This window comes from Anser brachyrhynchus (assembly GCF_964034855.1).
Source record: "Anser brachyrhynchus genome assembly, chromosome: 3".
Classification (NCBI taxonomy): Eukaryota; Metazoa; Chordata; class Aves; order Anseriformes; family Anatidae; genus Anser; species Anser brachyrhynchus.
The window spans coordinates 90,529,935-90,552,906 of NC_137696.1; the positions used below are offsets into that span (position 1 = coordinate 90,529,935).

A 22,972-nucleotide genomic window follows, 5' to 3' on the forward strand; every position below is an offset into this window, starting at 1 on the left:
GTAGGCATGCATTCTTTTTTCCAATGGGAGCTTGCTTAAATGTCAAGTTTATCTTCTCCTGTTCGGGTTTTTGCACCACGCCTTGTTTGGAGCGTCCCTACAGGAGCACGTGGTGTGCTTTAGGCCATTCCTGTTGGCACAGACTGGGGCTCTTCTCTTCATGCAGTGTCTCTCAGTATGTTTTATGGGTGCTCAGCATTGTTTGTTCAGCTTTTCTGATTTTATTTTTTTCCTTTCTGGATTTTGATAGATACACTGTTCTAAGAATGGTAGATCCAAATTATCTAATCCCTGTCTATTGGAGAGAGTTCTTTCTACTCTAATCCATTGTGGCTTTTGCATCTCTATCATTCATAGTGAAAGCAATTAGGTATTTTCTTCCTCTGAATCTAGAGCCCTCTAAGGGAAGATTCATGTCTGAATAGCTTAAGGTCATGTTGGAAATCTTACTAATTTGTACAGGGCTCTAATTATCTGGTCAAAGGTATGCAAGGAAAAATGGGTACTCTTTTTACTATACAAGAAAACAGGCACTGTGTTAACAGGTTGATAAAACTAAATATTGGCTTTCTTCAATAGTATTCTCAGGACTAATAAGGACACTTAAGTATTTCTGTTCAGGTAAGTTTGAAGTAACAAGAAACTTGCTGATAACTGCTTTGAACATGGTTCATATAGTACCTTTCTCCTCATGTGTAACTTTAATATTTTCAGCTGTTTTTGTCATCAAGAGCTCGAGGATACAGCTATGTCTGCCAGACTGTGGATTATTCAGATAATGTATATGAAGTTAGGGTGAGTATTTTTTTTTTTGTATTTGTGTGTGGGTGGATGTAATATGTGACACTACATGATGTTTAAAGTCTTGTCTGAAAACGGTGTTCCCAAAGCTGTGCTGTCTGCCATGGCAGTATCCCGTTATATTCTCTCAGACCGCTTCAGGCTTGACTGCTTTGCACATAGCAGAGTTAATCACAACACATCAGCGTATCTGCATTAACTTTCATTTGACTGCTACAAATGAGGATAGTCTTGAAGATACCATCCTTGACTTCATCCATGGTTGTATGTTACAGGATAAGCTTTATACACATACTTAGGTTGCAAGCCTATGCTGCAGTTTATGATACAGGGTAACCGCAGTAAAGGTGTAGTTCTAGATCAAAGCGAGCAAGATTTGTCAGCAGGTACTGAAGTTGCACTTCACTCATACTGGTGAGGCAACTTCTTGTATCCTTTACCCGTTTGGCTTCATGAACTCTTGCTGACTTCTGGCAAATGTATTATCACTATACTTCATTGCAGAAGCTTGGATTTCAAATGTGTGTTTTTTGGAAAGCATTCAAGTTAAAATCAAAGTGCAGATGCTTGTTAACTTCTGTAATGCTGTTGACTAGCTCATGTGCTAAACCTTATCTTCCGGCAGAGCTGACACTTGAGAATCTTGCAGCTGTCCTTGCAAGTTTCATCCTCGACAGATTAGGACACGTTCCTGAAAATGCAACGAAAGCATGTTATGGTCTAAATACATCAAATGTTTATAACGCGTTTTTTAAAAATACTTCTTAATAAGGGGGCTGTTCACAGGTACTCAAAAGCCTGTGCAAGTGTCAGGGCTGGTAGTGAGAAGAGCAGGTTTGATTTTTACAACTTCTGTATGATGGCTGATATTGCAGAACAGCTCTGTAGGTTTTTTTTTTTTTTTTTATTTACCCAGCGGTAGTCACCTGTCTTTCTTCTTTGCCAATACGGTGCACCTACTGTATCATTCACTAGAATACTTCTGTTAATGATTTTTTTTTAAACAAAAATTATAAAAGTATAACAAATGCTTCACAGGTTGTGGGGCTTTTGTATTTTTTTTTTTCTGGAAAAGATAGGTTGCTCTATCAATATATGTTCTTTGTGCTTCCCGGCTTTTTAAGATTTTGGAAACTTATGGATCTGAATAATCTTTATTTCTAAAGTTCTGACTTGTAACACTCAATTTGCAACTGATAGAGTTGCGAAAGCAGGGAAAATTGAGTTCTCTCAAGTGTTGCAGTAACTGTTTAGTATGTTGTCAGTCAAGACCCATATCTTGATAATTATTATCTGGTAGCTCTGAGTAAATTCTCACTTTAGGAAAATAGGAGTACTACAAGTGTACTTTGAGGAGTCTAGGATAAGTTTTTGGCCTGCTTTACAGTGTATCATGCTTTGCGTTTAGACGGTATGGTCGTGTTGCTTGTCATACGTTGTCAGCAAACAAAAAATCAAGATACCTTTTGCAATGTTTTTTTCTTAATATAAACCTGCAAAAGTAATTTTAAAATATCAAAGTGCGGGCAACTTCCTGCAGTTTCAAGTTTACAATTGATAAACCTTGTATCACATCCCTGAATACTCTTTTAATAGATACAGATACTAAATGTCTAGTATTTAGAAACCAGGGTTTCTCAGAAGGGGCATGCTGCAATAACGGACTTAGTTACAGATGCAGTCACTTTATTTGGTAGAAAGTGAGTAAATGAGCCTTGTATTAATCAGATAAAGGAAACTGTAAACAGTACTGAGCCCAGAAAACATTGTAGAAAATGGTCTGGAGAGCAGCAGCTTCATATATGACTCCATTGCAGGGGTTGGAAAGCTGGAGCAAATACTGAAAATTGCAAAAACTAATTGTATATGGTGATCTGAATGGAAATTTAGAAGTTCTGGCAAAACTTCCATTCGTATCTTTTCCTGTTATGCAGAAACTGCCACTACAAAGTTGTTATGTAGTGGCCACATTTGACCAAAGGTCCTGCTCAAAATGAGGGGCAAGAAACCATCCTCTTTTCCTGAAGGCAGTACGAAGACCTGGTAAACAGTCCCGAAGCAAAGGCTTAGCTATCCTGGGTGGCAGCAAGTCTTTCCTCTCCAACCTAGATCTTGTCTCAGGGCCTTAGCCAAGTGATTTCAAGGGAGCAGTATAAGACCGGGCATGTGGTGGCACTTCCCTTGTATAGTGCAACACCAGCAATCTGCAGCTCACAGATCTCTTGAGTTGGAGACGGTCTCCTTGTTGTGCTGGTTCTAAAGGGGACATCCCTCCATGAATTCGTCTGTATGTTTTCTTTGTCAAGCTTCTGGTATTCACTGACAGTTAATAAATACAGTGTGAAGAAGTTCGTCCCCTTACTTAGTGTTTTAAACCTACCTACACCTGTTAATCCCATCAAGGTTTCCCTTAAAATAGGCAATGGACAACTGGAGCAAGCAAGTGGTAAAAATTAGATTCTGCAATTGCAAAAAGACCTTACTCCTTTCAAATGTGTTTACCTTTTGGGTGTAGTAGGTAGCCTTACTGGCTGCTGACAGGAAGTTGGGGAGTTCGTTCTGTAACTGGTTATTTTAAAAAAATAATTGTTCATACTAGAGAAGAAAGAAAAATGGGGAAAAATCCCCAACAAGAGATTTTGAAGGAACTGGAGCTGCATCTTGGAGGAAGTTTTAAGTTTATAGTTAGAGAACCAAAATAATATAGGTACAGAGGTGAGGTTTAAATCCGTGCTCCGGAGTGCTCCTTTGGAAGCTCCAGTATTTAGGGTGAACACTTTCCCACCTTTGTCTAAATTAAGACGTGTTATCATCCGTAAATAGTCACTTTCACATCTGCTTATGTTTGTGTGTTCTGGTTTCCCGGAACAAGGTTCATCTATTTTATTAGCATTTCTGGAGAGCTGAGAATTAGGAGTTGGGGTGAAGTCCTTCCTAGCTTTAAGTGTACCAGTTGTAATTGCGAAGCTGAGCTGTGGTTGTAATTATGCTCTGCTTTTACTCGCATTGTTTGTATGTATGTCCATAGCTTGAATGGTTTCCTCAGATGAAATAATATCAATTTACTATGAAAATAAAAAATTTCTATGAAAAGGGAACTTGAATTAATAAAATAAACCTTGTTGTCCTATAAACAAAATTCTATAAGTGAAGTGGGATGGGGGGAAAGTGAGTTCTCTTAAGAAGCAAACAAAACCCCCAACTTTTCATGTTATTGTTAACTGCTGAAAAGCACCTGTCTCTTCAAACTCCTTAATGGATAACCATCTCCAACCTCAAGTGAGGAAGGAGGGTGCAGGAACAGAGCCCCGTGTTAAAACAGCCCTCTGTTTAAAAAGCCTGCAGCAGGCAGAGGTCATGGGATTGGACCTCTTTTTGACCCCCTTAATCCTAGGCTGTAATGTAATCTTTCTGTGCCATCTGGTGTTTTAACAGACTTAGGCTGATGGACATGAAAACTGCCAGAAATTGTATGGTCATGACTAGAATTATTCATTTCAGGAATTCACCTGTTTTAATGCATATTTTCTTTTAAGCTGCATCTTTCTTTCATGCTGTGTCCAACGAAAGACCACAGGTTAGGTCGTAACTTCTGATGCTTTAATGGAGAAGTTTGTGTATTGTTCTGCTTTCTTTTTACCCCCATCGCTGATTGCATAAATGGCTTGGGGCAAAGGAGGTAATAACCTGCTTCAATTTTTTTCTGCATCTGTAAGTTAATGATCAGAATGCCTGCATAAGTCATTGGGAGCTCTGAGATAGTTCAGTACCTGAGGTCCGTCAGTCGTGAGAATAAATGATAGTAAAACTTCATGATAGGAAGGAGGAAGGCAAAAGAGCGTTTAGGCAAAAGATCTATATAAACACAAATTGGCAGGTATAATCCTGAAAGAGAAAAAAAAAGAAAAAGATGGAGGCTATTTTTATTCTTAAGTGACGGGAAGCATTTTGATCAAAAGTTCAGTTGATCTTGATCCCTGGGCTCTAATTGTTTTTTTCTGCAAGGCAGGCAGAACTCAAAAGAGGAGGAATAAAGTGCATTGAATGACTTCCCAGAAGCGTATAGTGAACCTGTAGCATCCTGGCATAAAATCTAAGTGTTCTGTTGGATTTTTCTCCACTTACGTTTTGCTCTGTCATACTGTAAATTTGCAAGTAGGGCTTATTATTCCACTGTTCCTTTAACAAAATACACAGCAGCTTGGTTAGAGCTTTTCTGGCAGTTTGCTTGTAACTGACCTATTGATTCTTTGCAAGTTTCTCGGCAGGCAGGGCCTCCAAAGAACCTGAGTGTTGTAGCTGGCTTGTCATTTTATGGACACAGTCCAAAGTGTCTACTGTCAACTGATGAGATGAAGAGATGCTTATCTTAATTTATTTAAAAGATGTAGCTTTAGCAAAGATCTGTGAAAGATGCCGAACTGTTATGCTAATCCATGGGTGTGAGACGAAGCCTTGGTGTGGGCGTTACATACAGGGCTCCCTCTCCCAGGAGCAGAGCTGCACTGGATATTGGGTAACTTATGTACTGACAGCTCCTGCAGCTTGCGCTGCGTGGCTGGGAACTCCGAGGTCTGTGGGGGTCCCTTCTCTTTCATCAAGCACCTCTCCAACTTTGGCAGATACTCAATATCTTTTTTTTTTTTATATAAAACTGACAACATTTGCGTCTTCTCCCTGAGACCTGAAGTAGGCTATGTTATGTCTGTCGAGGGAGAAGGGTACTGAGTAATGGGTATACAGAAGTCTGCGGTTTGGTATCAGTAAGCTGTGCAGTCCCTTTGGGAAACCGCAGAGTCTGCAATGCAGAGCTGCGGCACTCTTCTGCTCCTGTGCTACTGTTGTTTTTTGTTGTTGTTGTTTTCTTCTACTGTAATCGCTTTTTAAAACTTCCGCCACTCCAATTATGGCTGTGACAAGCTTACTTTGAGGAGAGACATGTTCCTTTCTAGCTATTTTGGAGATATGGAGGAAAACTCCGTGCAGGGCTGTAGCATTGCTCTGTACTGCTTGGTCTCCTGATCCCCCTTTCTCTCGCTCACCCATACTCATAAATCTCACAGAACGTGTATATTTGGGAAGGGAAGCTGCTGCTCTCTTAATTTTTCTCTTCTGTCTTCCCCGGGGACCATGGGGGTGTAGAGTTACTTCACATAATGTTAAGGTAAGAAAGTCTGATTTGCCTTCAGATGAGTCTGAAAAAGATGAAGCGAACAACTTACAAATAGGCATGTGGTGTGACATTGCCTGCTTTCCTTGCTGGTGGTGCTGTTTTCATTCCCCCTGCCTTTTATTGTTATTTATTCTACATGTGAGTCACCATCTGGGATATGTCCTGGTCCCACCCTGCATAACAAGCTAGTTGACTTACAATGCCAGCAACTACATTCATTGCTGTGCTTTGGGATCTGGAAGGGAATCCCCACTAACAACCTATCCCCGTAGCACAGTATTAGCAAATTACTGCGCAGAGCTTCTGGGCTTAACCTGGTACAGCAATATTCTGGTTTCAGCAGGAAGCCTTGTTCACGTTGCATCTTGGGCAAGATCTACTGTAATTGGTGGATTAGGGAAAAAATGCTTGGGTGTGTAGCACTGCTTTGTTGGATAGGTGGGTTATATCTGCAGCTTGTGTGGCTCCCTTGATCTCACTTCTTCTGTTCCCTGAATGGAGCATAGCCACTGGGGTAGTGCTGGTTTCCAGAGAGGGTGACTGGGTAGACTGGAAGAAGCTGCAGAGAATATTCGTGGAATCACAGAATGGTTTGGGTTGGAAGGGCCTTTAAAGACAATCTGTTCCAACCCCCTGCCATGGGCAGGGACACCTCTCACCAGACCAGGTTGCCCAAAGCCCCATCCAGCCTGGCCTTGAGCACCTCCAGGGATGGGGCATCCACAGCTTCTCTGGGCAACCTGTGCCAGTGCCTCACCACCCTCTGAGTAAAAAATTTCCTCCTTATATCTAATCTAAACCTACCCTCTTTTAGCTTAAATCCGTTACCTGTTGTCCTGTTACTACACTCCCTGACTGCGTTCCTCCCCATCTTTCCTGCAGGCATCCATTAAGTACCGAAAGGCCGCAATGAGGTCTCCCTGGAGCCTTCTCTTCTCCAGGCTGAATACTGCCCTAACAGATGTGAAATCTTTCCCTTACCTAGCTTATAGTCTTGATTTGTTATCTTCATACCAATATGCCTGTGATAGTGAAAGAATCTTATGTAAAGTTTCAGCCTTTGCATTTTCATTTTATGGCAATGTTTCTGCCTCATTGTTCTGACCACATCAAAGCGTTGCTTCATTAGTATGGGAAGCCCTGTGGTAGTCTGCTGCCGCAAAGCTGAGATACAGGATGAAGACACGCATTCCTTATGTTTAATGAGTAAACTGTTCAGAGATAATAAAGCTTTTAGTTCTGTTAACTCTCTTTTATAGCAGTGATTTGTGAGCAGTATACTCAGAATACTACTTCCACTACATTCAGAGTAGATGAATGAAGTATTGTTTTAGTTGTTACTCTAATACCATCAGATGTTTGACTCCACCTCAACATTTACCAGGAGCTGGGGAAGGAAGAGATGTTCTTCTCTTGCAGCAGCTGGATGGAGATAATTTTATTCCATTCAAATTGGAATCACTAAAACCTTTTTTTCTTCTTTAATTACAGATAGCTGCTGCTTTATGGTGGTATTATGTCTCCAAAGGAATTGAATACTTGGATACAGTATTCTTCATCCTGAGGAAGAAATTTAACCAAATTAGTTTCCTTCATGTCTATCACCATTTCACCATGTTCACTTTGTGGTGGATTGGTATTAAGTGGGTTGCAGGTGGACAAGGTGAGTTCCCTTCCTCCCATACCCTTTTGAGTGAACGTAAGGGACAATTATTATAATTGTTTAGGATCAATGGAAAAAAGTTTTGTTAGACTTAACATTATCATACAGAAGGTTGTTTAAATAGCACTGAAGCAGTGCAGTGGCTTTAACATGTATAATCTTCCTTTGTGAGAAATGTGGGGGAGGAAAAGATAGATACCAGGGCCCATAGTCTAATGAATTGCAAAACATTTTTTTCCTCATGGGCATCAATTGCAAGCCTGAAGTTCTGTCTTCAAAATTATCCTTGTTCTGTATGAAACAGATGAATGTGTCTTGCTTAACTTTAACTTTTGCAGATACAGAGAACTGCAAAATCTAATTATGGGCAACAATCTGTGTGCGAATGTAATGAAGTTAACGGAGACATTGTTTTGGCATTATATCTGAGTTTGGGGTTTGCTTTCTTTTTTGTGTAAAGAGACATATATAAATTCTGAAACCTTCCTTTGAAGATGAGCCAATAAATCTGTCAATTAACTTTTAAAACTTATTAATGACACCAGTCTATAATTCAATTTCAGTCTATTTTTTTCTGTTTCATTTTTAAGACCAGCATCAAAGAACTTTATTCCATTGTTCTTGCTACATCCTCCCTTTTCTGCATTGTATCCTTTGCCCTGTTTATCTCAAAAACAAACAAAACAAACAAAAACAAAACAAAACAAAAAAACCTGTTCTGTTTGTAACATGTTTTGTAGGCTTACAGCGCTGAAAGTAACATACAGTAAACACCAAACTTTTTTTTGTCAAACCACACTGATACTTAATGTATGTGGGTTTTATGCTCTCAGTTACTATAGATATCTTGTACTAGCAGGTAGCATATTGGTTACATAGGCAGATCTATTATAAATTAACTAACAGAGTCTAAACATAATTTACCACATGGGAATCTTGAGTTGTATGATTTCAGCAGCTAATGTCTGCCTTCTCCTAATAGTATATACGTCACCACCCTTTTGAGCCTCTCTTTAGTAAAAGGAAAACCTTACAATGATATAGTTTATCCCTGTTAAATGGCTGCTAATCTTGACAGAGAGCAAAGAGATCTTAATGCGAAGGAAAGCAAATGCCTTTGTTTCCAGCATCGATCATTCTGGTAAAAGTGCTATACATTGGTTTAAGAATGCTGGATATTTTAAGTCATAAATAAAGAAACTAAAGATGAGTTATTTAGACAAACTCATTTTGCAATGCTCTTAAACATCTTACAACCATAAGTGAAATATTGTTTTGTATTATTTTTTGGCCTCTTTAATCAGACTGCCACGTGAGTTTCTTGATTTCTTGCTGAGTTGTGAGCCTTACACATCTAATTACAGCTTAACAGATTTGAGTTCAGAACCTGAAACTGCTTTATACTTCACACTGTTGAATACTCCCTTAGCAAAGCCATCATATTTATACCACAATAACTAATATGTAATCCGTGTGACTTATGTCTGTTCAACAAAATCTTATGAAAAGCTTTTGCATAAGAAGTTCCATGAAAGTAGTGACACACTAATTGCACGAACAGCTGTTTGTGTCAGTACATGTCAGCTATCAGGTCTATGCTCTACAATTGAATATTTCAAGGATGGAAGCCGGACATGCCCTATGTTTTATAATGTTTGCTATCACACAAATACTAGAACAGATATTTTTTCTTTTTGCAAAATTACATGAAAATCTTCCTTCTGTTTCTGGACAGCTTTTTTTGGAGCTCAGATGAATGCATTTATTCATGTCATTATGTACATGTATTATGGATTAGCTGCCTGTGGCCCTAAATTTCAGAAATACCTGTGGTGGAAACGATACTTGACCATATTGCAATTGGTAAGTGAAATTTCTCCATTTACCTCAGAAATTATTGTCTCTAAGTCGATTTCTTTCTGCAGAGCTTTGGAACAGATGTTGTCCTTTTCAAAAGTTCTTAGTTGTCTGATACTCGCAGCTCAAGTTAAAATTAGTATATTCTTAAGTGAAATTAAGCAGTTAAAATAATTGCCTAATTATACAACCATTGTTGTGGGAAAAGTTCTTAAATTCTTATTACTGCACAGCGGCATGTGTAAGCTTTAAAAGATTTTTATTTTCACAAAATGAACACTATTATTTAGTGACATATTAAAAATTATTATTGCATTGGAAAAGTGCTAAAGATGACTTCAGTTCAACCTTAGGCTGGCATTGACTCCGTTCCTCCACACCCACATATGGAAGCGGTCAGTTACCAGGCAGTAATACTACATCTGGCTATCCTATTCTAAATCCCATGAAATTGCCACCGTAGTTTAAAGGACAAGCTTGAGATCTGCTTTGTTGTACAGCAGTAACCTGATATAGGAAAATCCAGTTGCAATTGAAAGCGTCTCTGGCTACCTGGGGATGCATGATAGGACAGCCAAATACAGTTTCCCCCTACCTCCCTCTTCATCAGTTTTCATAACTTAACGCCCTGGTATACATCAGTGCAGTCAGACCCACAAAATACATCCAACCCTTTTTGATTGTGTATTTTCTGTCTTTCAGGTGCAGTTCCATGTGACTATTGGCCACACAGCCTTGTCTATTTATATTGATTGTCCTTTCCCTAAATGGATGCACTGGGGTGTAATTTTCTATGCTGTCACCTTCATTTTCCTGTTTGGTAACTTCTACTATCGGACATATAAGCTGCCCAAGGAACCTGTAAAGAATGGCAAAATAGCAAATGGTGCTGTTGCAAATGGAGTAAGCAAAGCGGAAAATAATCCAGTGGTGGAAAATGGAAAAAAGCAGAAAAAGGGAAAAGCAAAAGGAGAGTAACTCGATCCAGGCCTTAACCGTTGTTGGCAGTGAGGAACCTACAGTTTGGTTTATAAAAGGAAGAAAAAAACACTATCTGTACCAATTAACCTTAGGTTACTGAAGAGCTAGAACACAGATATTTTCATTATTTATGAAGATTGTTTTAAGAACAAAACTTAAAGTTGAATTTCTATTGTAATTATGTAATTATCACACACATGGTCTCTGTGTAAACTTGTAGACTGCTGGTGTTGGTGAAAGTAAGGAAGAATTGCAGTTAATTCCATGTTTAGCAGTCCAAAAGTCAAAACAATCAGTGACACAACCAGTTTTGTTGGCACCCACGTTTCTTTGGGGGAGGGAGGGAGGGAGAGAGGAAGTAGCATTTGGATACTTGTGTTTTCTTTCCAGAAAATTATTAAATTTCAAATTATGATGTATTATCTAATCAGAATGTGCAACTTTTCTTGTCTTCCTTGGAAAGTATCTTCAGACACATCATGTTTATGTGCTGTCAGAACAGTGTTTGACTTTTTCAGACATTACTTGATTTAATTTAGTGTCTGTTACAGTTTTTTTGGTTGTTTTTTTTTTTTTTTCCTTGTGTGGAAATATACCTACCTCTTCATCAGCTGAAAGGAATATTGAGCATTAAATAACTGATTTCTGAAATATGGAGTCCTCTAATATACATATCTGTTAAGAATTTAGCAGAAAAATTAATTTCCTGTGGGAGTAAAAGGGACTTTTTTTTCAGATATTTTTTGGTCAAATCATCAATATTCTAATTTAATGTAAACTTAAATAAACTTAAATTTTGGAGTGGTATTTCTAGTATGGCTAAGTGAAGATGACATTTTAAGATTTTATAAATATGAAACAATACATTGTGTGAAGCAAGCAATTAAAGTAGGCCTGTTGCTTGTTGTCTGTGACCTGCATTAAACCTGTAGTGCTGATGCTGAAAATTGTCAGATGACATTTGGTGGGGAGAAAACAACGTGTAATTCTGTTTAGAAGTGCAGTGTGTACGGCTAGTCATACTAAGAGGACAGTCACTTTACCGGGGGAGAGAGAATTTAGTAATACAGTACAAAAGACAGCAAACAAAATGCTGAAAATGCTGCTACTACTTGATGCCCATCAATACTCTATTTGTTTAGACACTTGCAGACAAAGTATCGCTAATAGGCCACCATTTTAATGTGAATATCAGAGATGAGCTGCTGAAACTCTAGTTCCAAAATATTCTTGGCTCTTCTCAACCTAATTGACAAAGTGATCCTGCTAATCATTTTTCAGTCATAACTGCTACACAAAGTAGAAGCCTCTTCTAGACAGCTTTTCATCTTACTTGGTACGTTAATGGGCTAACTCCTTTTGTGAAGAAAATATAAAAAGAGTTTTATGAAAGGGAAATGTGATCTAACTAAGAAGTTTTGAGGTGCTGAGGATGCAATGAGTAAAAGACAGGTTGAATTAGAAACCATGTCCTGAGCTCTGGGTCCTTGCTCATCACTGTAGGAGCTGAATTGTTGCTGTGGAAATGCGTTCTTCCCAGCTCTGGTCAGAAACATTCATTGCTCGATGCAAGTGATACCATTACTGTAGGAAGAATGTACGTGGAGCTCTAGGTATAGAGATTAAAGTGTGTGGCACATCTAAGATTTTGCATCTCAAATATCCATTCACCTGTTGTGACCTGTTTTGCACATTATAAACATCTTTTGTGTCTTGGGTTTGTCTCTTGTCACTGTAATGAAAACTATCTAAACCTAAAATGCAGGTCATAGGGAAAAAGGTTGGTTGTGATCTGTTCTGTTCTGTTGGAGTTGATTCAACTACAAGAGTGGTTCATCGGTAATATCCATGAACGTGGATTTTATGGCAGAATATAAGATTGTTAGAGAATGTCTCTGCTGAACTGTAATGCATGTGACCATTAATTTTCCTATCTGTTGTGTCTTGTGATTCTTCCAGCCTTTGTAATGTGATGCTTTTTTGCATTTGTGTAACTGTTTATTTAATGTGGCATGGGGAAGAGGGAACATGGTCTATCCTTCTTTTTTGGACAGATGCCACTGCATTTAACCAAGCCAAAATGTTGGCTGGCTGTGTTACTCTGGAATGGCTAAAGGAGCAAATAGCTACAAAGCAAGTTAGACAACAGATTTACAGCACACCCGCTACTCCGAGGTAATGTCTGGTGTGGAGATTCTTACCCTTCTGTAAATTCAGGGTAGCTTACCCCACTGTGATCAAAGGGTAGCTTCTCTCTATTTGCCATGGGATGTGGGCAGCTAACTTGTAAACCTGTATCATTTCTTGTTTTGTGTTTAAATTGGTTGTTTGCTCTGTCTTTACTGCTGTAAACCAGATTGGATAAACTCATAATCTTAATGTGATCCAGCTCCAAGAGAGCATACCGAGAAGTATTCTAGTACGTGTTCAACTATATCCTTTGCTACATTTTGTAAAGTAAGAATTATATCTTGCATGTTGGCAAATATTTAAAATAATTGGAAGTCAAATCTTCTCTCCCCCTTAGCATGCATGGAAGCTGCTTAAAGTTGATAAAACTTGAACTTTATTGACAGAACTTGAGTAGAATCCTATCCCCAAATTCTGGGTCACTTGGTACCTTTTAAAAATTTAAAAAGAAACATTAAACAATGCATTGTGAGAATGCATGCATAGGTACACATCATGTTGTCTGGACATGTGGATAAAACTAGCTTGAGATTAGCAGTTTAATGGGAAAAAGAAATCACGTATTCAGTTGCTGCAATGCTGCTCTTTTGAGTCGATCTTCTGCTATATGGCTTTCCTAGGTCTATTTATAATATATTGGATTGTTCATGACTTGAGTCCCATTCTAATCTTGAATATAATGGCCTTACTAAATGTGCATTTTTATAGGCATGGTCAAGAGTGCAATACTTCTGTTTATGACTATGCAGCTTTTTCTTTTTCAAAATTTGAGGTAATGATGCATATGTGAGATGCTGCCAGATTCATTAAAGTCATCATTTAGTCCAAAGCTCTTCAGAATTTTCCCACAAAAGTAAGAGTGTATGTGTAAAAATGTTTTTGCTGTACACAGAATTGAAATTTAAATTATATAAAAAAACTATTTTTCAGAGTGATTTTTTTTTCTAGATGCTTCAAAATTATTTAAAAGTTAAATCCAATCCATTGGGAACTTTTGGGGTTTAGCTGTTGAAAAATAGTTATTTGCTAACAGTTCTGAAGCTCTTGGACCAATCATACAATCATTTGATGCCATATAAGTGATACCATTTCATTTCACCTCACCTCTAGCAGTGGCAGTTGTTGGAGTCTTTTAGCACTTTTCTCAGCGTAAAATAAATAGAAATTCTGTATATATACACATACATGCCCACATACATTGTATGTGTGTTTATGTGTCTGTGTGTGTATATATATACACGCACATATGGGTTCTTAACAGGCTCTTTCAATGTCTGAGGTAAATGATGTTTCCTTGATGTGAAGTTGGCCGGAGCTAATAGTTCCTACAGCTCGAACAGCAGAACGAAGCCATTTTCATTGATCCATAGATTCAGTATCGGTCTTGCACACATTAATAGTACTTGTCAGTCATTTTAGGCATAGGATGGTGGACAAGCCACAGCTATTTCTATCACTGTAATAAATATTTTGAGGTGTCAGGTGTGGATCCTGAGGGGAGGAAGCTCAACTCAGAGGAGCTGAGGAATGATGCTGTGGTCAAGTAGGGATCATTTGGGGGAAACAGTGTGACTAATCTTCTCCAGGTAAGTCTTTGAAGTCATTGCAATCACATACTTTAAGAGAACAGTTATTTAAAAATAAATAAATAACAGTTTCTCTGTAGGTTCAAAAGCATGGTCTATTGGATTATATGATCATTACCTACTTCCAGTTCCAGAACAGAACAAAAATATGAAGGCAAAATAAAAATACTGCACATTTTTTTCAGGTTGACTGTGTTTCTTTAGAGTAAGCATTTGACATTCAGATGCTGGGGAGACAGGTAAGAAAGGAGCAAATAGCTATGGTGCTGAAAGACCTCATTCCTAAACCAGCTTCTGAGCACACTTGCTGTCTTTTTAAAAAATAATAATAAAATTTTGAGTAAAATTGTTCATGGTGCATAAAGTTGAGCCTTGCATCATGTTAGCATGGGTTCAGTCATAATGTGTGAAGTATTTAAAATCAGATCTGTTTCAGCTGAAACTGAAGAGGGCGGGGTGATTATGAAATATCTGGATGGTGTATTCATCTTAGCAGCACAGATTATGAAAATTTGGTACTTGGAGCAAGTTGCTGCTGGGACATCTTTTTGTGTTGTGCTCTGACGAGGTGGCCTCTTTGCTAATGTGAGCAGTCAGAGCTCCATGGCAGTCAGTGGGGTGGTTGGTTCCAATTTACATGAGCAGAGTATGTTTAACCCTAAAGAACAGAAAAAATCTTGCTTTCTGCCAATATCCTGTGAGGATGAGGGAAATGTATGGGTCAGGATGCTTCTTTTGCATAAAGTGTTAATGCTTTTGTAAACAACAAAAATAAACGTTACTTTTTTCATGCTGTTTTGAGTTTGGTTTTATGCATCCCATGGAATGTCCCATCTTTGAATTACTTGCTCATTTACAACGTCGCTCAGGTTGTGTTGGTGTAGGCTCTCACATAGCCCAAAACTTTCAGACATTTTTCTGGTATGTCCTCCTAGTTTCAGGTTTGGGGGACTTTGTAATTTTGGGTATTGCCCCCAAATCAGTGTAGTGGCTTTGAAGTACCCTTGCAGGACTAACTGAATATAGGATGTCTGATTAGCCTACAAGTGTTCTGGAATATATTCTGGCTGTAGAGTGCATATATCTGCATCAGCTTTGGTCTATATGCCATCTCCAGTTTGGGAGAAACGAAGTTATGGCTGGAAAGGACCTCGACTGCTCTCCCAGCACAACGCATCGCTGGGGCTCCTTTGGATACACAGGAGAGGAGGGAGGGAAGGGTCAGCAAAGCGCAAGGCAGATGTAATGCCTGAATATAGTGGTTCTGGCTGTGAAACCTCAGCCAGTCTTCCATCTCCTGTTTTAAGAAGGTGGTGGTAAGTGAAGCTGCAGCCTGCATTTAAGGCTACTGATCTGTTGGTCTCGGAAGTATTGACACTTAGGGACACAACAAAGCCACGTGGTTTAGCTTTTGCTGGACACCGCATTGTGTTAATGCCATGTCTCTTCTCATCCCAGGGAACCTCAAGTGCTTTTGACTGGAGGTGGAATTCACAATTACGTGTTGCTGTGTACGATGTTCCTTCATAGCCAGTCCATAAACTACCACCTCTGTAATCAAGCTTATAGCGAGTTGCACCCACGTTGCGCTCCTAGCACCCAAGTGCAAACAGACACTGCATGTCAGGTAGTAGAGGAGCAAGTCTGCCATCATAGCAAGATGTGGTGTGGTCAATTATTCTTTACATCATTTGCAACTGTTGCTTCAATTCTGTGCTGGCATCCTCCCAGCAAATGTACAAAGCGTACAGAGCAGGACTTGCTCATCAGATGATTAACGTGCTGGCGGTAGGCGCTCTGCCCAGGCATCTTTTCCATGATACTTGTTCCGTACCAGTAATTGAAAATAAGCATGTGTGATTAAGTTAGATTCATCAGGTGATTCAATAGGATAGACTGGACCTTTCGTTTTTCATGTTAGGCTTTCTTTACTGTGTCATTTGCTTCTTTCAGGAAATTTGGGTTTAGGGGAAGGGCTTTATTGCTTGCTTGCTCAGCTCCAGTCATCGGCGCCATCACAACAGACGCTGGGTGAGCACATGCTGGAGATTTAAATGCCAGTGAGGTATTTACTCCCAGGCAGGACTTTCTCTCTATGGACTAATGCCTTTCCACATCTTTTTAGGCTTAAGATTTCAAATAGCCTAGTGAACACGCACACACACACTCCTCTGGTACTTGCATGGTGCGGCATCCCATTTTACTTGATGACCAAGTTGCTTATTGATGGGCAAGATCGCGGCTGCTTTGACTGCTGCAGTACCTCTTGTACAGAGCCTGGTCAGTGCGTGCTGCCCTCGTGGTTTTAAAACACTGCCACCAATTACTGACCGATAGAGAGGATATTTGAGGTAAGAAGCTATTTACCTTTCAATACAAGCCGGTATGGATTCACTGCTGCCTGCCAAATCCCTATCAGATAGGTTTCAGTCTGCTAAATGAGAAGAAATCTTTGGTTCTTTAAGTGATTCAAAGATAAATGCTGCCTGTCCTTACCTTTAGATTGAGAACTGCTGTCTGTGATGTTATCCTTGTACATTTATTTCATCAGCAAACTGCTTTTATGCTGGTATTCTTTGGAGTATATTTGTAAGAGAAAACTTAACAAATACAAGAACTAACTTGGGGCAAAGCCCAGGGGATGTGGAGTGGTGGCTCCTCTGATCTTTGACCTTGCCTCTAGGGCCTCTAGGTACTGCAGGAGTATGGTGACTACTGTCTAGCTCTTACTGCTACGTATTTATTATTTATGGATGCTGTAACAGTATGCAAGTAGTGTACTTGTTCATAAGTACATTCTGAAGTACTTTAAAAAAAATGCTCTCTTAAATTACAATAAAAAATAAAAATAAAAATAAGAGACTGCAATCTTTAACCACAAATGCTTGTGTTGGAAGTCATGACAAATGATAAATATTACTCTGGATTCTCTGATCAATAGTATTTTCAGAACTTCTGAAGACCTTAAAACAACACAAAGCTCTGAGAAGTTGAAAATTGCAGTGTAACTGCTGAAGAACAGTTTTGCAGAGCTCCTGTTATGGCTTGCTTGCTTTTCTATAAATGTCTTGAGTTACTCCAAAGTGGGGTGTACTTCACAGAAAGACTGTGTGATAGTTGCAAGTGAGTAAAATGTTACAATAGGTTCCAGGGTGTTGTATAGCCAAGGGATTCAAGTCCACAGCCTCACTTCATGCACTGCCTCCATCACTTGGGTGAGGGGAGCAGCACCTGGGTCCATCCAGCCCACTAGGAAGCCTGGTTTCTGCATATTTGGCAGAAGGGACAGCAGGAATCTTTGGGCCAAAGAGGAAATTCTGGCAGTTCTGCATTCTCTCAAGACACCAACTTTGGCAGGGGGTGTTTGAATATTTTCCACTGGCAACTTAAGAGAGTTTGAAGAAAATGAGGTTCTGGATTCAGTACTTGTGAAGTTTTTGGTTTTTTTTTTTCTTTTTTTTTTCTTCCAGTTCTTGGTTGCTTACATAAACCAAGAGTGTTGGAAATATTCCAGTTAAACAAACAAACAAAAAAATCCTCTCGTTGGATTTCTTCAGAAAACGAGGCTTTATGTAGCAGGTAGTTGCTGTACTGAAAGCTTCCCTTTTCCCCCCTTAGCTGTCTTGAACAACTGTGCATGCCTCTGTGCTGCTGCTGCGTGATTCTCTCACTGAATGAAGAATGCTGCATGTATTCAGGAAATAATTTCCTGCTGTGAGATGTCACTGGGGCATTTGAATTGATTTATCTTACAGTCTGACATGCCTAATAGCAGCCTAATAACTCTTAGCAGGCTCAGCAGTGGCAGTGCTTCACATATAATGCTCTCAAAGCATCGCTGCAAAACTGGATGTTCTGGTTACAGTAAGATGTGGAAGTTGTTTTCAGTATGCTGAAAGGATTAGCTCTCATTAACTTTTTCCTCCAGCTTAATAATAAAAATACAAGGAGAAACTCCAGTTTTGTATTTTATGATACATACAATGTGTACTGTGCACTCCTAACCAGAGCTTGTGGCTGTGAGAGATGGAGAATTTACTGTTATAAAATAACTTTGTTAGGTTTTATACTGAGCTATTCTTTTCTGTGACCAGAGTTTAATAATAAATAAATTAAAAAAAAAAATAAAAGGATTTTTATATAAATCTGGCTTTTGTTTTTTATTTCAAATTCAGGTAAGAAGTACAAATATTTTCTTGCACAAACAACAGTTTTTTCTAGGCACATTTTCCCTTAGTTCAGTGAGAATTTTCACTAGCTAAGGACACTCCCTGGGGTTACAGAGTCCTTAACAGTTCACTTACTGTGTAGACCTCACTTTGCACTTAGAAATTCAGAGAAGAATAGAAAAATCAGAGCTGAAAGCTTTCATTTTTTCTATACATATATATATATATTTTTAAAGACTTCGCAATAATGGTGTAATCACTTCAGTAAGACCCCAGGACACCTGATGGCAGTGTATTCTGAACTTGTGCAGTGTTGGCTGTGGCAGATTCCTTACTGAGCAAAAACCTGCTTTGTGCTGCAATGACTGCAAAGATTTTTATTTTATTTCTTGATTTCTACCATTTTATTAAATATGGTTTTGATAAGGGCTCAGATAGGAGATTGTATGTGCATGACTTGCAGCTCAGACTCTCTTCAATGGCTGTGGCTGCGCCAGACCTGCAGAATACAACTGCGGCACAGCAAGAAGAAACAGTCGGCATAAATCATCTGTCTCACAGGTCTCCAGCTCTTCTGGATCTGGAAGGCCTCATCTAAAGCCCACTGAGTGCTGGAGAGGTGCTGATGTATGAAAACCCTTGCACTGTCAGTAACTGAACCATTTGGACAACAGTTTGAATGCTAAATGGTGCAAGCCTGTATTTTTTATATTTAGACTCACGTTACCTTGCAACAGCAGGGTTAGATCATTTTTAGCACCTACTTCAGACAATTTCTCATCCTCTCAACACCTTGAGTCCTTGGCTTTTTGAGCGTGTGCTCTGTCCATCAGCTACCAGGGAGCAGCACTGGGATCTCGACCTTCATTGCAAATATCAACATGTCATTGCTCAATACACATTAAATAAAAGGAATTTGTTTACTTACTTGTAAGGTGTTCTGTCCAGTATTTTAGCAGCTGTCTGGGGCTTGTGTAGGTATTTTAATCTGCTGAAAATATTGCTTCTATTTTCTTCACATCGTATCTTGATGCATACTATCCATGGAGGGCAGGAGCTTGTGCTGAGTTGTGAACAGATGCACAAAGCAAGGATGCTGAAAATAATACATTGGTTTGGCCTGATAGATGACTTAGGGCTCTGATCTCGATTTAAATTTTGGTGTAGTAATTCTGGCAGCACAGCACCTTGAAGCAATGGGCTTCTTATTTTGTTTGTTAGTTTGTTAGTTTGTGTTGCACAGTGCCTTCCCTGCTGAGAAAAGCTCCATTTGTAAGCAGAGTGCTTGACACAAAAGTTACCCGGCAAAATTTATGCCCTGATAAGCAGTGCATTCTGGATCTGAATTCAGGATAAAACACAGCTCTTTCCTGTGGCCAAAGTTCTTGATTTAAAAGGTAATAATCACAAAAAGCAAAATATCATTACACTCAACACAACTGTGTCATCTCTTTCTTCAGTATTGAGGAACAAGGTAAGTCCATGAACTGTGTTCACTGAGCTTGGTACTTACTGTTTTCTTTATGCCCTCTGCTACTTTAGTAGCAGAAGTGGCCAAATAAAGAGATTTCTTAATTATTGCTCACTAATACTCTTTATTCTAAAAAAAACAGTGTCTTGGGTTTTAAAGCCCCAGATGGCACTTGTTTCTCTTTATTGTTTAGATAAAATACCCAGCAGAGTTGTCATTGTGTCCAGCAGAAGGTAAAAGAATTAAACATCATAAAAGTCTTTGACCTTGACCCACTTATAAAATGATGACATTCTCACCACTGGTCTCATCCTTAGGTCTAGCTACTTTTGGTCTTATTGGAATGACTGAACAACAATTTAAATAAGTGAATAAATAAAAATAACAGGTGCTGAATTTCCATTATGGGTGATTTCATAGGGAAAGAGAAAATCGCAACAGCTGGAGACTCAGTTGACTTGCAAAATATTTTCTAGGTGGCAGGTTTTGTACAGTCTGTGAACTATTAACAGATTGCACCATGTGGGGACAGACATATCTTAGTGGAGGTACACCCAGCTTGATGATGAATATCACTGCAGTGTTTTCTTAGGAAAATTTGGAGCCTTTCCCAACTGCTGGTGTTTTCTAAGGAAGAGCTAAATAATGTTCTGGCATCAACAGACAGGGCGTTTCTGCAGCTCCACCTCCTTGGCTTTAAAAATTTAACTGATGGGCAGCCTTAGGGTGACTTTTCTAGTGCCCACCTATCACGAAAAGCTTCTCTACATCAGTCGAAGACCTCTTTCAAGTGTTTGGTTTAGTTTGTTGTTTTGTTTTTCTTTGTTTTTACCTTAAGAGAAAGAAGACTGAAAGACAAGCCCTGTAGTTTATCTGGGGTGGCTATCGTGCTGTGTAGCAGCAGGAGCTGTGCGTGTTTTCCAGCAGCTACAGGCAAGGATGAGCGGACTGAACAAGTTTTGAGCAGACACCCTCTCTGCAGCGTAGTGTCATGTCTTAACAATAGCGTTATCCCTCTTGGCAGCTCTATAAAGTGAGGAGATTTATTAAACAATAAAAAGTGGGGTAGATAATTTGTGTTAGCTCTTCATTAAATTTTATTATAATTTAAAAAAAAACACCAACCATTTACAAAGTGGTTGAAATACTCGGTGTGCAACCAGAAATAAGACTTGCAAGGACTTGGGTGGCGATGACTCTGCCTTTTGATCTTGTTCCTTCTGCAGCCACAGAGAACAAACCCAGCACAGCATACCTGTGAAGCTCCATGGCTTGCACCGTTAAGGCTTTTGCAGTTTCTGCTCTTCAACAAGAGACCTAATCAGTTTCTGCAGCATGAAACAGGAATGTAACTGATTGAAAACCCCAAAGCCCACCATCTTGTTCATTATTAATAAAATCTTACAGGAAAAAGAAGAAAAAGAAAAAAAAAAGCTTTTTTAATTTGGGATGTAATTAGGTTGCATCATAAAAGTTTCTTGGTAAGCTTCTTCTAACAAACAGCTGAAGAGCAGTCGTGGAAATATTCAGAACTGCATGAAATAGAGCTAAAATGATTTTGCCCAAAAAGCTTTTAATTTACACTGCAGTTGGGTTGACCTTAAAATGAGAAGTGTTTACTTTCTTTATGTGTATCTATATATACACACCCAGACACTCACATTCTTGAAACTATTACATTGCACTTTTTGTTTTGCCAATCCTTTTGTTTTGAAACATACCACACTTTAGGGTGCATATATACAGGCTATTTTATGTATTTCTGATGTTAAAATGAACTTAATCTGCTGCTGTGTTGTTCCCGCATTGTTCTGCAGCTCCTGCGTTGTACAGAAACCAAAATCTTCCTGGTCTTACTGAGGAGCATTTCCAGATACATCACTTTAGTTATTGGTGTGTAGGCTGTGAAGCCTTTGTTGGCCACACAAAGATGACTCCTTGTTAGCTTTGACCATCTCTAAGCCATGCGAGGGAAATGTTCATACTGATGTGTGACTTCAAGGCACGTCAAGTCCGGCACTGGCCATCAGCTGTTTTTACAGGGGGGTTGCTTACTTGATTCCCAGATCCCAGCCTCATCCTCCACTCGCTCCCATTGCTTATGGAAGGGCTTGGCCAACCTGCAGGAAGACCTGCCAAAGCATCACCGAGCGACGAGGAAACACAAACAGATCTGGTCTTGGTGTCACACAGGTTCCCTCTGGAGAGCATCGTGCAACCCAGGCCGGCCCCTCACCTGCTGACAGATGAGCCTTATCTCCTCCACCATCCTTCCCATGTTCTAATTTTGCGTTGCTCCGCTGGTGACTCAGTCTATTAAATGGGCGTCGTATTTTATGACAAACCTGAGCTGATTAATTACATGCTGTTAGGCAAAAAAATGCAGGGCAGATGTGGAGGGGGGAGTGACGCAATGGAAGTACAAACAGAAAAGTTGTCACTTCTGGAAAGAGAGGAAAAGGAATGAAAGAGCCGTGACGTGAACTTAACCAGCAGAGCAGCTTCGCTGAATGCATCGGTGGCTTGAGGCGTCTGTGCTAACTTAAAAAAAAAAAAAAAAAAAAGGTAATGCTTTTTGGAGAAGAGCCTAAAGGTTCTCCAAAGGGTGAGTGACTGATTTGGCAGCAGGGAAGCAGCGTGGGAAGGCAGAGGGCATGGAAGATAGGTGTTCTGCAGCTCCCTGCATGGCCACGAAATGGGTGCCTACACCTGGAGGTCCTCCACGGCCGGGGTGGTAAATCTGCAGCCTGCCTTGGGAGCAGCGCTAAATCTTTGCATCCTAACTGGAAAACAGCAAAAGCGCCCGGGAAACTGACAGCTTGCTGAGGGCTGGGTGTCTCACCTCTCGCCCGTGGGGAGGGAGGACGTGACTCCAGCCCTCCGCAGGGAGCAGGCACCAGGAAAAGCCAGCCCGAGCGCGATGAGTAACGCCCGGGAGGAGGGCGACGTCCCGCTGCCAGCCCGACTGCTCGGGACATGGGGTGGCAACGCCTCTCTTTCGAAAGAAGGCTCCACAGATGCCCCCCACCCTCACCAAATAGCCCTTTTAAAGCAGTGGATCCAAGGCAAAGAGCGAGCGAT

At 39.8% G+C, this 22,972-nt stretch overlaps 1 protein-coding gene across 1 annotated transcript in view; it reads left to right on the top strand.

The window, feature by feature from the left end:
- ELOVL4 (ELOVL fatty acid elongase 4) overlaps positions 1 to 11,400 on the top strand; it is a 30,819-nt gene extending 19,419 nt beyond the window's left edge. The window contains exons 3-6 of the mRNA XM_080588149.1: positions 715 to 795; positions 7,466 to 7,637; positions 9,373 to 9,500; positions 10,197 to 11,400. Coding sequence (XP_080444275.1) covers positions 715 to 795; positions 7,466 to 7,637; positions 9,373 to 9,500; positions 10,197 to 10,472 — 657 coding nt within the window. The 3' untranslated portion in view covers positions 10,473 to 11,400. The remainder of the gene's footprint in view (positions 1 to 714; positions 796 to 7,465; positions 7,638 to 9,372; positions 9,501 to 10,196) is intronic.
- Positions 11,401 to 22,972: the final 11,572 nt, after the last annotated feature.